The sequence below is a fragment of the Gossypium hirsutum genome, chromosome D11 (genome assembly GCF_007990345.1).
Source record: "Gossypium hirsutum isolate 1008001.06 chromosome D11, Gossypium_hirsutum_v2.1, whole genome shotgun sequence".
NCBI classification, from domain to species: domain Eukaryota; kingdom Viridiplantae; phylum Streptophyta; class Magnoliopsida; order Malvales; family Malvaceae; genus Gossypium; species Gossypium hirsutum.
The window spans coordinates 23,088,062-23,101,238 of NC_053447.1; the positions used below are offsets into that span (position 1 = coordinate 23,088,062).

At 31.5% G+C, this 13,177-nt stretch overlaps 1 protein-coding gene across 1 annotated transcript; it reads right to left on the minus strand.

Moving 5' to 3' along the window:
• Positions 1–1,823: 1,823 nt before the first annotated feature.
• On the minus strand, positions 1,824–3,205 carry LOC107961204 (elongation of fatty acids protein 3-like). The gene has a single exon (XM_016897406.2). The coding sequence runs from the start codon at positions 3,004–3,006 to the stop codon at positions 2,167–2,169; it is 840 nt and encodes a 279-aa protein (XP_016752895.1). The 5' UTR covers positions 3,007–3,205; the 3' UTR covers positions 1,824–2,166.
• Positions 3,206–13,177: the final 9,972 nt, after the last annotated feature.

Below are 13,177 nucleotides of genomic sequence, written 5' to 3' on the forward strand. Positions count from 1 at the left end.
ATGTTTCCATGCCTACCATAAGTGAAGCTTCTTTAATGAAGCATTAATAGACATCCTACTTTTCAGATATGCCTTTATTTTACCATTAGATCTTGCCCAATCCTCATTACTATCCACAATTACATTTATAACTCACATTACTAGTTGCTTAACTTTTATTGCATCTTTTAGGTGTACACAATCCTCAATCCTATGGCCATGAGCGTTATGAAATTGACACATATCGATTGATTAACTTCTAAAGTAACTAGGTTTCATCAGTGAAGGTGTTTCTAAGATTCCTTAATTTTCTATCTAGCTAAGAATACAAGTTGGCGAAGCAAGAAGTGGTGTATAAGTTTCAAACCTATTATAAGAAGCTCTTTCAATCTACCTTCATTGCTAATATTGTTGCCCGTCATTTCTTTTATTTCTTTAATGTTGTGGATAGTTGCAAGGTTAGAGAAATAATACCTAGAATCATAGATCAATATTTCTACCCTAGCACCTAGCTATCTAGTTTTGACTATTGTTAAGGATATTGCTACCTTGTGCTGGTTTGAACTAGGTTGGCTTTGAGTCGTTTCAAGTTGAGCTTGAGCTTGTGGGTTTTGCTATGACTATTCTTCATTTACAGGAACACATAGGTCAGAATGAGTCATGTTTGTCCACGTACATCGCACTAGTTGTTGATATGAGGATTTGGCGTAAAGGTGAAAGTCGATTCACCCTATGAGGGTAGAAAGTAATAGGATAGAGGTGGAAGTGCTAGAGTAGAAAGAAAGAAAGAAAGAAAGAGGAAGGCTTAAGTTGGGAGAAAAGGAGATAACCCCCTTTGTTAAGGAGTAGAAGGTATATAAATGGGTTAGCCTTTTAAGCTATGTGGTGCTTCCTTATAGATTGGTCTATCATTCATCAGTTTTTGTTAAGCTGATAATGCGATGCAAAGTGATCAAATTGTAAAATATATAAGTGGTAAGCAATAAATATTTTGTCGAAATGACTAATTTGTCAAAATAATTAAATTGTATACTCTTAATAATCTGGTGAAACAAATTTCGAGAGATCATTGACCAACCAGGTTAGATGGAGGGACAGTAAAATCAGATCTTAAAAGATATCCTTAGCAAAGATGTCTTAAGTAACAACAAAGATGCCTCTGGCGGGATTTATGTGACAATTGCCAAACGGTGTGCAGTTGCAATGGCATGAATACAAAATAGGGCGACTTTCCCGTAGTTTATTGAATTAGCACTTCGATCTTCAAATTCTGAACTTCCACACAGCATATCGGAACTTGTAATGGCAGACCAACATTTGTCTTACCAACTCTTAATTTTCTACCTGATGTCCGAAAACTAATCATAATTATTTTTATCAAAAAAAAAAAAAGTTTAGGTGTAGGTTCAGGTTGTTCCCCATCTCTTTAAAGCTGAAAATGATATTACAGAAATAAGATTAAGTTGAAATTCCAACCTACGTTAATAAATATTCAATTAATTGAACTAATTTTATAAAAAAAATCAAAATTAGTGGTGTGTGCATAAAAAATTGTTGTCCAACCCACTTGCAACTAATGAGATAAGGTCCCAAGAGACTCAACATGGTAGCTCTTTTTTTATGTCATCAATCAGTATCATAAAAGACTAACCTCAAGGGTTCGCTTTGTTTATACCAAAACAATCATCCTTATCAGTACTCTGTGAAGCATCCAGCAAAAAATATTCCTTTCTTGATCCACCGTTACACCATTGTAAAACACTGTTTCTTTCTGCATTATTCGGTAACATAGTTCATGACAGCACCTGACAACAAATCTCATATTTTACCTATGTTTTTTTCTTTTTAGCAATTAAAGACACCGTCTATTCTGGCCAAAAAATGGTAATATAAGTCATGAATACGAGTAGGTGTTACAAATTAAAAATTGATGAAAGGAGAACTACAACACCACAATTTCAACCTTGGTTCTTAAAGTGACAACAAATTATTACTCCTAGGATGAGCACCTGGTGTGGGTTCTCCAATGTAACATCACATCAGACGTCGTGAAAATTAAAGCAGAAAACAATTAAATAATTAAGAATTTAAAGCTAATGCTATATGTCATAGTTCTAACCCTTATTTTCACTCTTTTTTTTCTTACAAAATAACAAGGGTTTTCTAGTAATCTACTCAGATATTTAATTATAGAACTTTGACAATTTCCTTAACCGGAGCTTGTTTCCTACTTTGAACATGGAACTTCAAAAACAGTAACAAACTAATCCCATTCAAGACGGAGTTCAAGACCCAGGCTCCAATTCCATTGCATCCACCTTTCATGACGTGCAACATCAAAACCCCAACATGGCAAACCACGTTGCAGCTTAACAACACAATTTGACAATTTAAAACGAATGGAAAGCAAGCTCTCGGTAACCCTATTTCCGTCCAGAATCTATATCCATAAGCCGCGGAGTAAACCAGGGTGGTAAACAGGATCGCCAACACCTGAAACGACTGTGAAAATTCTAGCCAAAGAAATGACATGATTGTCAATACGGAGTTGTTGAAAAGGTGGAAAACGGTTAACTTCCGATTTTGGAAGATTACGAAGAATGTACGGAGCATGTGGAGGAAGCGAGAGAGGTAGAAAATGTAGGACCAGAAGAAGACGCGGCCTGAGGGACGGGTTCCGAGTGGGAAACAGAGGAGCCATTGGAATGGGGTTTTGGAACGGCGCCAGAACCATCTGGTTTCGTTGATTTCCGCGGCAGCGGAGAAGAGGATTCCGGCGAAGATGACAGCGGAGATGATGGACATGATTAGGCTGTGAAGAGCCTGGACCGGAGTGAGTGGGGCCGGCCTGCTGCCACGTTTGACGAAGAGGGATAATATGAGGTGGAGGAGGGAAGAGAGGGCGAGGTAAACAGCAATGGAGATGACTAGGAATGACCAGGTGGATCCCCATGATTGTGTGTGGCTCCAACGGAAGGTGACAATGGAAGGGTGTTGGGAGAGGTAGTAGGTCACTGCGGCGGTCATAGCGGTGGATGATCGGAGGAATCTTTTGAGCTTGGGATGGCTAGTTAACTACAATGGTTTTTTTGTTTCAACGACAGTGTTTGTTTTTGAAGGTAAAATATAATGGTGGGGGCCAAGTTTGAAAGCAGCGTGAATGTCTGGTTGGCTTGTACTCTATTAACAACACAACTTCGACTGTAAATTTTTATGCAATATTTACATTTATTAATTACATTCAACATTTTGTGAAATTCGTTACAGTTTTACTTAAAATACTAATGAAATTATATAATTTGAATTGATTATCACCTGAGAAAGTATTGTATGAAATTATGATTCCACATCATTCTTATTTTTTTAATGAGAGAATGACAAATCAGATTTTTCTCTTGATTTTTAGTTTTTTTCTCCTAAAAAAAATTCAAATCAAACTAAAAACACTAAAAATCAGGATAAAAAATCTGATTTATCATTCTCCCATTAAAAATAAATAAAAATGACATAAAATCACAGTTTTGTACAATCATTACTCTTATCACATCATCCAAAATGATTTATTACACCAATGACGAATAACCTACTTTTGTTTTTCCTTGATTAAAAGAACAACCGATGTCATTATTATAGCATAAAATTCAAATATGATGATATTTAAATTATATTATGTAATCACACATTTCTAATATCAATATTATTTTTTTATGTTATCAGGCTTAATATGAAATTTTGGTGCTATTTACGTGAAAATTTTAAGATTTTAACATTATATTTTTCTATTAAATTATTTTTATGTTCATGAAACAAGTCGAATTAGATTCGGGTCAAGCTTAAAGTAGGAAATAACACCCCGGGGGTGAGGGCCTCCTCTCCCTCTGCTTCACCACCCGCAATGGTATGAGAATTTTTGAAAAAGCTTTTAAGATATTAACATATTTTATATTTTATAAAGCTTGATTCGACTTAAAATATTAACTTAAAATTTTGCTCAAGTCTACTTATATTTATAAATGGTTAACCTAAGTCCATTTTAGGCCCATTCACATCATTTTTTAAAAAACTTTTTAAAAATATATTATATTAATTTATTATTTTTTAGAATTTTCCAATCGTTATAATAGGACAAATAAAAAATTAGAAAAAAAATAGAGAGAGAATTATATAAAAATCTCAAAAATAAAAAAAATACTTCTTTTGTTATGAAATAAAAGTTTAGAGAGAGTAAAAACAAGAGAAATGCGTATTTTATTAATTAATATGGATAACTATAATGCTTCTCCAAAATCAATACTTATAGACATAAGAAGTATAAATGATATAAAAATTAATTTCTAATAAACGTTAAAGTCCTCGTGTATATCAGACTTATATTGATCTTGATACACATTCACTATGATAAAATATTAATAACATATTTTTATATTTTTAAAATACATAAAACATAAAAAAAAAGAGAAAATACAAAATATTGTCAACCAAATTTTTAAAAAAAATCTCGAAAAATTTTAACAAATAAAAAATAAATGGAAAGTTATATAAAATTTATAGAAATTAATAAAATATGTTTTTTTTTCTTTTAAAAAAACATAAATTTAAAAAAATGTAAAAATACAAAAATTGTCAAAAAAAAACCTCTGAAAAATATTATAATATCAGAAAAAAAATATGGAAAACTTTAAAATATTGAAAACAATTTATTTTCACTTCACCCAAAGTGTAATATATTCAGATTTTGAATATAATAATCGAATTTAAAGATTTCCATATAAAATAAAGGGAAAAACCAAAATCACACCAAAATTAGATTTTTTTTTTGTATTTTGTATTATTTCTCTCTTTATTTTTAAATTTATTTATTTTTAAACATAAAAATATTTTTTAAAATTTATGAAAAATTTATATAACTTTTCATATATTTTTTTTCTGATTTAATTTGTTCAGAGATTTTTCTAAATTTGATTAACAAGTTTTAGTATTTTCTATCTTTTTGTGTTTATGAATTTTTTTAAAAAAAATATTTTTTTAATTTCTTGATTTTTTTATAATTCTATATTTCTTTAATTTTTAATAACTTTTTATTAGAATTTTTCTGATTGTTTACTTTTTTCTTTTTTTTTTTAGAACTATTTGAGAAGCTCACCACATTACCTTTTTTGTTAACGACATCAACGATTGGGGCAAACTGATACCAATTGGGGTGATGCAAAAAATTCTTTAAATTGAGTGTAACTTTGGGGGAAAATAGTATATTAACCCTATTTTGATTTTAAATTTTAATAAGTTTATATATCTGAAATTTGATGAATTTTTCTCCTTAATTGCAAGTGGATTTAGAGCTAAAATCTTAAGAAGAGAAAAACAATGATTCAGTACACAAATAAAATTAATGGCTATAAAAAACCAATTGAAACAAATGATACTTTGAACTATTAAAAATATTAAATTTTAAACAAATCCTGGAAAGTTAAAAAAATAAAAATAAAAATATATTTCTGAAACGAGATTGCCTTTTGCAAATACTATACTAGGATTTTTACAACTCTTTCTCTCAATTAAAAGACTACAATCTTACGAACACAAAAATATAGTTGAATATCAAAACAATAAAAATTAAAGTGTTATTTATTGATTAAAAATAATATTTTTGAAAGTGAGAAGATTTGTGTACTTTTCCATATGGATCTGATCCAATTTTACTTCATCAAACCTATAACAAAATAATAATAAAAGATTAATTAGATCAAGATAATCATAATTTATAAAAAATGACAAAAGAAAATCAAGACACTGCTACAATTCTAAAAAAGGATCATCCAAAAAAAAAAAAAAACAACACTCTATATATACAAAAAGTATTCTATAACTCCTATAAAGACGAAAAAAAATATGTAACTTCCAAATAATCAAAATGTAATAAAGATAATTAACAACCATGTAATAACAATAAAAAAATATTAAAACATAATTGTAACTTCCATAAAAATTTAAACATTATAAGAAACAATTGATAAATAATAAAATAATATTTAAAATAAAATGCAATAATAAAATTTAAAATTAACATCATAAAATACTTATTATAAATACCAAATTTTGGTAAAAAGTAATCAAATGTAAAATTTTATAACTAAAGGTGTGAAAGATATACTATTATATATAGATATATAAAATCATAAATAAAAAAATAGTTAATTAATTATATCAAGATTATCACAATTTGTGAAAAATATTAAAATATGACCAAAAAATTTCAATCAAGACAATGCTACAATTCTAAAAAAACGAAAAGAAAATAGAAGAAGAAGAAATGAAGTGGTCATAAAAAAAAATCAAACAATACTAAGTATTAAAAAATTCTATAAATCTTATAAAAAATAAAAGCAGATAAAATGTAACTTCCGAAGAATCAAAATGTAATAATTTGATAACAATAAAAACAATCTTAAAACATAATTGTAACTTCCAAAAGAATAAAATTTAAAAAATTATTTTATAACACCTCAAAATAAAATAAATAATCAAGAAAATGGTTAAGTACCACTCCCATGTCCTACAATTCCTAGGTTCTATCCACACCTCTTCCATTTCTTTTCTCTCTTTAATTGCAACACAACATGACAAAAATCATACCAAAATAAAGAAATCTTAAGAAGTGTGGACAGCAACCCAATAATTAAGCATTTTCTTTACTTCCTTGAAATCCCAAATTCAAATCACGCTAACTCTCCCATTCTCTTTCTATTTTCGGCAAAAAGGGGTAAATTGCTATCTAGCCCCCTTAAATTTTGAAAACCATACGTATTTAGCCTTTTCCTATTTATATTTATATTCTTCTTTCTTTTCCAAACCAAAACAAAAATTTATTTCTTTTCTCTCTATTTCTTCGTCCCTTTTCTTTGCAAATGTTTTTTTTTCTCTTCAATTGCTAAAATTGCTTTCATTTCCCGAATCAAAATCAATACCGAGCATGAATCATTTTCCACTAATTGTTGAATTTATCGTCAATAACCTCTGAATTCTCATCAAAAGTTTCAATTAATAGAACCCGTAAATTCTAAAATAGCATTACTTCTAGTAAATCTTCTAATTCGATTACGAATCTTTTACGAATTTTGCAAAAATCTTGATAATATTGGTTAATCTTGAAATCCATTATTGATTCATGTGTAAATCTCATTTGAATGACCCATTCTAGGTACCCCGGATCAGATTTAAGCAAAAAGAACAACCTTCGAGATCCCGGAGACAGGTGTGTGCTTCTTTACAAGTGAATCAAGGCAAATTGTGCCTTAGGATAAAGCCACACAACTAACCACACGGGTGTATGGATCACATGGCCCTTACGCATGGCCATGTTCCCCCTAAAACCCTAGGTTTTCAATTCTCACACGGCCTAGGACCCTCTACATGGCCTACAACATGATCGTGTCTCCCCTGTAGGTTGATTTTACAAATTTCACACGACCACAGTCTATGACATGGTCGTGTAACCCCCTCCACACAGTCCAGAGCTTTCCACACGATCTGGTCACATGACCCGTGTGTCCCTTATATCTCAAATTTTATAATTTTGCCTTTTGTTCAATTTAGTCCCTAATTAATTCCCAAACTGTTTTTAGTATATTATCTCTTTCAATTAAGTCTCTGCTATTATGAATAATGTGGAATCCATTATTTATTTGATTAGATTATTACTATAGGTCCATACTATGTGACTAATACATGTCTTTTATGTTTGAATTACCGATAAGTTGTTACTGATACTTGTATAACCAAATTACTGATTGCATGAACCATATGCTTACTGTATTGATAAACCTAATAAATGACAAACTTGACTACTGCTATTGTTGATATAAATGTATGTTAAACAAGTTTATTGTTTCTGTACTATATTGATGCTCGCATGTTATACTGCATTGCATGGGGCGAGACGCTTTTTGTAACACCCCAAATCTGGCCTAGACGTTATGACCGAATATCGAAAATTACCTTAGTTTATTTAAAAACCCATAAATTAAATTCTAACTTTAGAAACCGAGAATTCTAAAAATAATGTTTTTTTAACAAAACACTTACATGTTATTTTGAAAAATTACGCACAGATCTTAATTGATTTACCGAATAGCTCTAAACTTGATCGCATTTGAAAAACTTCTAATATCAATGAGCATTTAAAAAATTATAATTACGGCTAACATTTGCTAAAAGCTATTTATTCATTTCAGAAAAAAACACTTAGGAAATCCCTTAATTTCGCAGTGAAAAATTTTCAAAGTTTTAGTTTTGAAAATCGAAATCCATTTTGTTAACTCGTGTGATTTTTGCAATATCACGTTCACAAATATCAATACCGACAAATTAAACAGAAACCAAAACAAAACTCAAAAACAAGTTACAGTCCCAAAAGCCCAAAATAAATAACTTAAAAAATAACCATATTTTAATTAACTGATAAAACCATCTAAGCTCTCGCAAGCCGTCCGATTCTAAACTTACTGATTACCTTAAAAGTCAGAGATAAAATAAAGGTTTGAGCTATAAAGCTCAGTGTGTAACTAAAACTCAAACTGAGAACACACACAATACAATATAAAAATCAAATAATCACAGAAAATTTTTTAACGATCAATCAAACAGAATTGAGTATGCATGATTATGCCAATGCAATATTTTTTCAGAAAATCATAATGCATATTTTTCAGAAAACGTCCTACTCAACTCTGCTACACACCAAAATAGAATTCCTAGAACTTATCCAACCAAATTACACCAACAGAATAATTGTGGTCAATGCCACCAGATATTGTAGATAAAATTGTCATATCGGATATATGTGGACAAGCTACTATATTGCAGCCCAGTTGCCAGAAAAAACATATGTGGTCGAGCTACCATAATTGCAGACAAGCTATTAGATAGAAATATGGATAAACCACCAGAATGCGCAGATCACTAAACTACTAGAATCTTCCTCATTTCATCCTTATCCAAAACTTCATGCAATGTGTCATGGCATGTATATACAAAATTAGAATGATAAGCATGTAGGACATGATGATATGCAATAATAGAAATAGACGACATGAAGTTCGTGCTTTGCAAAATAGATTTATCAAACCTCATAGAAAACACATCAATTTTGCCATTAAGTCACATGCATGGTTATATAACAGATCCATAAATACAAATTAACATAATCGTACATTATATACACATATACAGACATAGCAAAATTAGAACATACCATAAAAACTATCAGTATCAAATCATACAAATAAATATTACATATACCTTAAACACATCAACACAGAAGCATATGCATAGATACCTTGTTTTCAAGTTTCATTTAAAAGGTATGGACCCTACGGAGAGGCTATTTACGATTCACGAATCCAATCAGGCTTAGATAAAAATTTTAAAAAAATGGGTCCACACGACCCAACTGGCCAGCCCATATGGCCGACACGGTTTAACACACGCACATATGGCCCACACGACCCAATTAGCCCAGACTATGTGTCGTACATAGTCTGGCACACGACTGTGTGTCACACACGGTCTGGCACACGACCATGTGCCACACATGGCCTACCACATGGTCGTGTGGTATCGACAAACTAGTTTTCAGCATTTTAATGTTCGTTTTTTTTTAGTTTTTCGGTACACACCTGATCATTTCTGAAATATGATGCTCCAGCACACTCACAAACCCCTAAAATCAGTATCCAAAATGAACAATTAGCATCGATACACCCTAACCCAAACATTAATTTAGCCACAAATGAAAAAAAATAGTATCGGCCTTAACGCAAACAAAGACAAACCTCACAAGGTGTTCGACCGCTTACCCGAATTACGGTAGAAAATCCTAAGACTTACTAATCTCCAAAGGAAAATTTGTCTTACGATCTTCTCCTAAAAAAATTTCATAAAACCAATTACAACAAGAACCAATTAAAACAACCTCTTTACATGAAAAGAGGTACAAACCCAAAATTTACTATAGAGAAAAGATATGTCCATTCTTGTACTTACCGAAAATCAAAACCACAACTTAACAATCCTACCAAACACAGCCAACACCAAAAATTGGGACGACCAAAAAGAACTCAACATTGGAATTCACACCACACCAACGTATGATATGAAACAATAAAAGAAAGAAAACATAAAATTTGTGAACGAGAAAACAATTTCAATAGAAGAGAAGCAAAAAGAATGCAAATTGAAACAAGGGAAAAATGGTGAAAGTGGAAGATTGGACGTCAAATTGAGAGAAAATGGGACGTTTGAGAGAGTGTGGGGGGAGAGGGACAGTTGTGAGGGAGGAATTTTAGGATAAAATCCCTCACCACTAATTTTAAAACCACCCTACTAACTCCTATCCTTATCTATATTAGATTTTTTTCCCAGATGGGGACTCGAACACAGGACCAAAAGATAAGCTAACACCTTGCCACTGAACCAACAGCCTCATTTTGTCATCAATTGAGTGAAACTAATATATAAATGGAATGTTCAAAGGTAGGGGTTTAGGCAAAAATAGCAAAGGTTCCAGGAAAATATTCGAACCCAGAAGCTCACACAAACAAGCAAAACATCTATCCACTGAACTAGATTAACACACTTAACATAATTTCACAATCCAATTCATCTAACCCAGTTTTCGAGATGTGAAAATTTTAATTATTGGTGTTTCCTTCTCTCCTTTGACTCCTTCATTCCTAAATAATAACATAAACAATGATATTATAGCTTCTTTTAATTATCAGGTTAGTTTTCTAATTCTTAGATCTTGTTTTTGTTTATGGGTTTCTTTTTTATAGACTAATGAAATTGTTGAGATTGGTTTACAATTAATGTCATTTATCGGATAATTTTATTACCTCTGTAAAATCATTTGATTATTAGGATTTTTATCATTACATAGCACCTCAAATTTTCTAGGGTTTGTTATTTTTTTTCAAATAGTTGGTGATGAGAGTCGAGTCCACCAATATAAACCTACGCCTAATTTGTAATTTAAGCAGTATAGGGAGTAGGGTCGATCCCTCAGAGAGTGGGTTTACTGCAAATTGTTGCTCTCTTGACCAGATTTATGTCGAAACAATTGTCGTGCCTAAGATATTAGGAGGGAGGATAAAATCGAAAACCTGAAACCTAAAATAAATAAATAAAACGCGTAAAAAGTAAAAGTTGAAAATGAAATAATAAAAAGCAGTTAAATAAATTTGAAGAAAAATTAACTAGAATAAGCTCAGCTTTAGGCACGGATTTTTCTTCATCTTTAAACCGATCCTCGAAATTAGATGAACTCCTCTTTTCCAATAAGCTAGTTATAGCTACCAAGGACGCCTAGGACACCAACTCTTCCTTGTCTAAATTAGTTATGGAACGTCTAATAACTAACCCTTACCGATCGAACAACCACGAAACGTTCGTGATTTAGAACTCCGGCAGCTTTGCGTTCTAGAAGAGCCTAGCTCGAACCAATGCCCTCAACCGCGTAGGACATTTAAATCCAGTTACTACTTCCCTTGACAGAACCAAACAGCAATCTCCACTTGGCACGCCAATGTGTTCACAGAAAATCGATTAGAATCGATGCTTTCGGAATTCCAACTGTACGTCTAACCACACTAAATCAAGTCTTTTTTGACTTAATGTTGATCTGACTTTGTGAGTTGAAAAAAGCATACTCTTAATCTGGAGAAATAATAAGTATTGAAATTTAGGAGTTAATTTGCTCGGGTTCGTAACTCACGGGTCTTGACGAGGCTAATTCTGACCTAAAGTTGAAAATAGATTTAGTTGGCTAAGGTTTGGGGCATGTTGGTATTGGATAAATTAAATAAGGTAAAAATGGGTGAAAAAGATGGGTGGCGTGATTGAGTATGAGGGGCTGGAATTTTGGTGATGTATTAAAGTAGGTTAGCTACTGGGAGTGAAAAGAAAGTTTGAAAAATGAATTGTAAATGGTCTAAGAGGTAACAAGCTGGAAAGGAATTGAAAGTAAAGGAAACTAAATACTACAAATAAATTCGTTGGTAGAGAGGAGAGAATGTATTCAAGGATGAAAGCTTGATTTCTTACTTGATCAATAAATGAACAATGTAGCCTCTATTTATACTAGTGGTTTTACTAAATTATGAGCCAACTAGTCATAGAAAATTAAGGAAAAATATTCCATGATATACAAAAAAAATCCCAACATAATCTCCCACTAAGTCAAAAAATTTCAGCTAATTAATCTTGGAAAAATTCTACTTTGGCCCTCCTTCTTTGCTTCTTTCTTCAATCTAGCCCAATTGTTTCCTTTTTCCTCTATTTAGCCCCAAACTGCATCCCTGCACAAAATTCAATATAAACATGGAAAAATTAGTGGTGCACACTCATAAATTAACCAATTTAATTACATAAAATATGTAACTTTAGCATTTAATCAGTTGGGCATTGGGTAGTGAATTGAGCTTATTTGGTTGGTTGAAAGTAGTGGTTTTGATTCTATTACTAAGAATTTTTGGATTTCCCATTTTTCATTTTACGTTATGTATTTTTCACATGATTTTTTAATTCATTTTGTTAGCCATAGAAGGAATGGTGAGTGGTTTTGGGGAATCAACAAGCATGATGCCCTCGAGTCCGTCTTTTTTAGGTAGTAATAATGCTAATGATGCTGGTGATTTCAAGTGAAATATCTATTTTGAATTGGCTCAAGACTCGATCATCATTCTTTGTCGCCATCTTTTTTATTGGCCATGCCTATACAGATGGATTTCCATCCTTTTTTAATTTAATTTAATTTTTATGGATTTCCAGATGCTATCGTGTATGGAACAACTTCTGGGTTTCCTCATGCATTCAACATAGTTCATGGTGGTTATGCTCAAGGGTTTCCTCATCCAATAGCATGGGGGCAATAAGTGGATAACATTTTGAAGAATATTCTTTTGTTGATTGGGGTCTTTGTGGTACTTGCTTTACTTTATTGGTGAAATGCTTTTCCATTTAAGCTCTCAGCCATTTTTGGTTATCTAGCGTCTATCTGTAAATATGATACTGTCTTTTTTGTCTAATTTGGCATCAACAACAACTTGCACCAATGTTAAGTTCTCTTTCTAAATAAAAGCTAGTTAAGGGTTTTTTTCTTAGTCATGGAAGCATTTTGTTGCTAGTAATGTAATCACACCTA

Coding starts and splice junctions, on each gene's coding strand:
- LOC107961204 (XM_016897406.2), bottom strand. CDS start 3,006: ATGACCGCCGCAGTGACCTACTACCTCTCCCAACACCCTTCCATTGTC.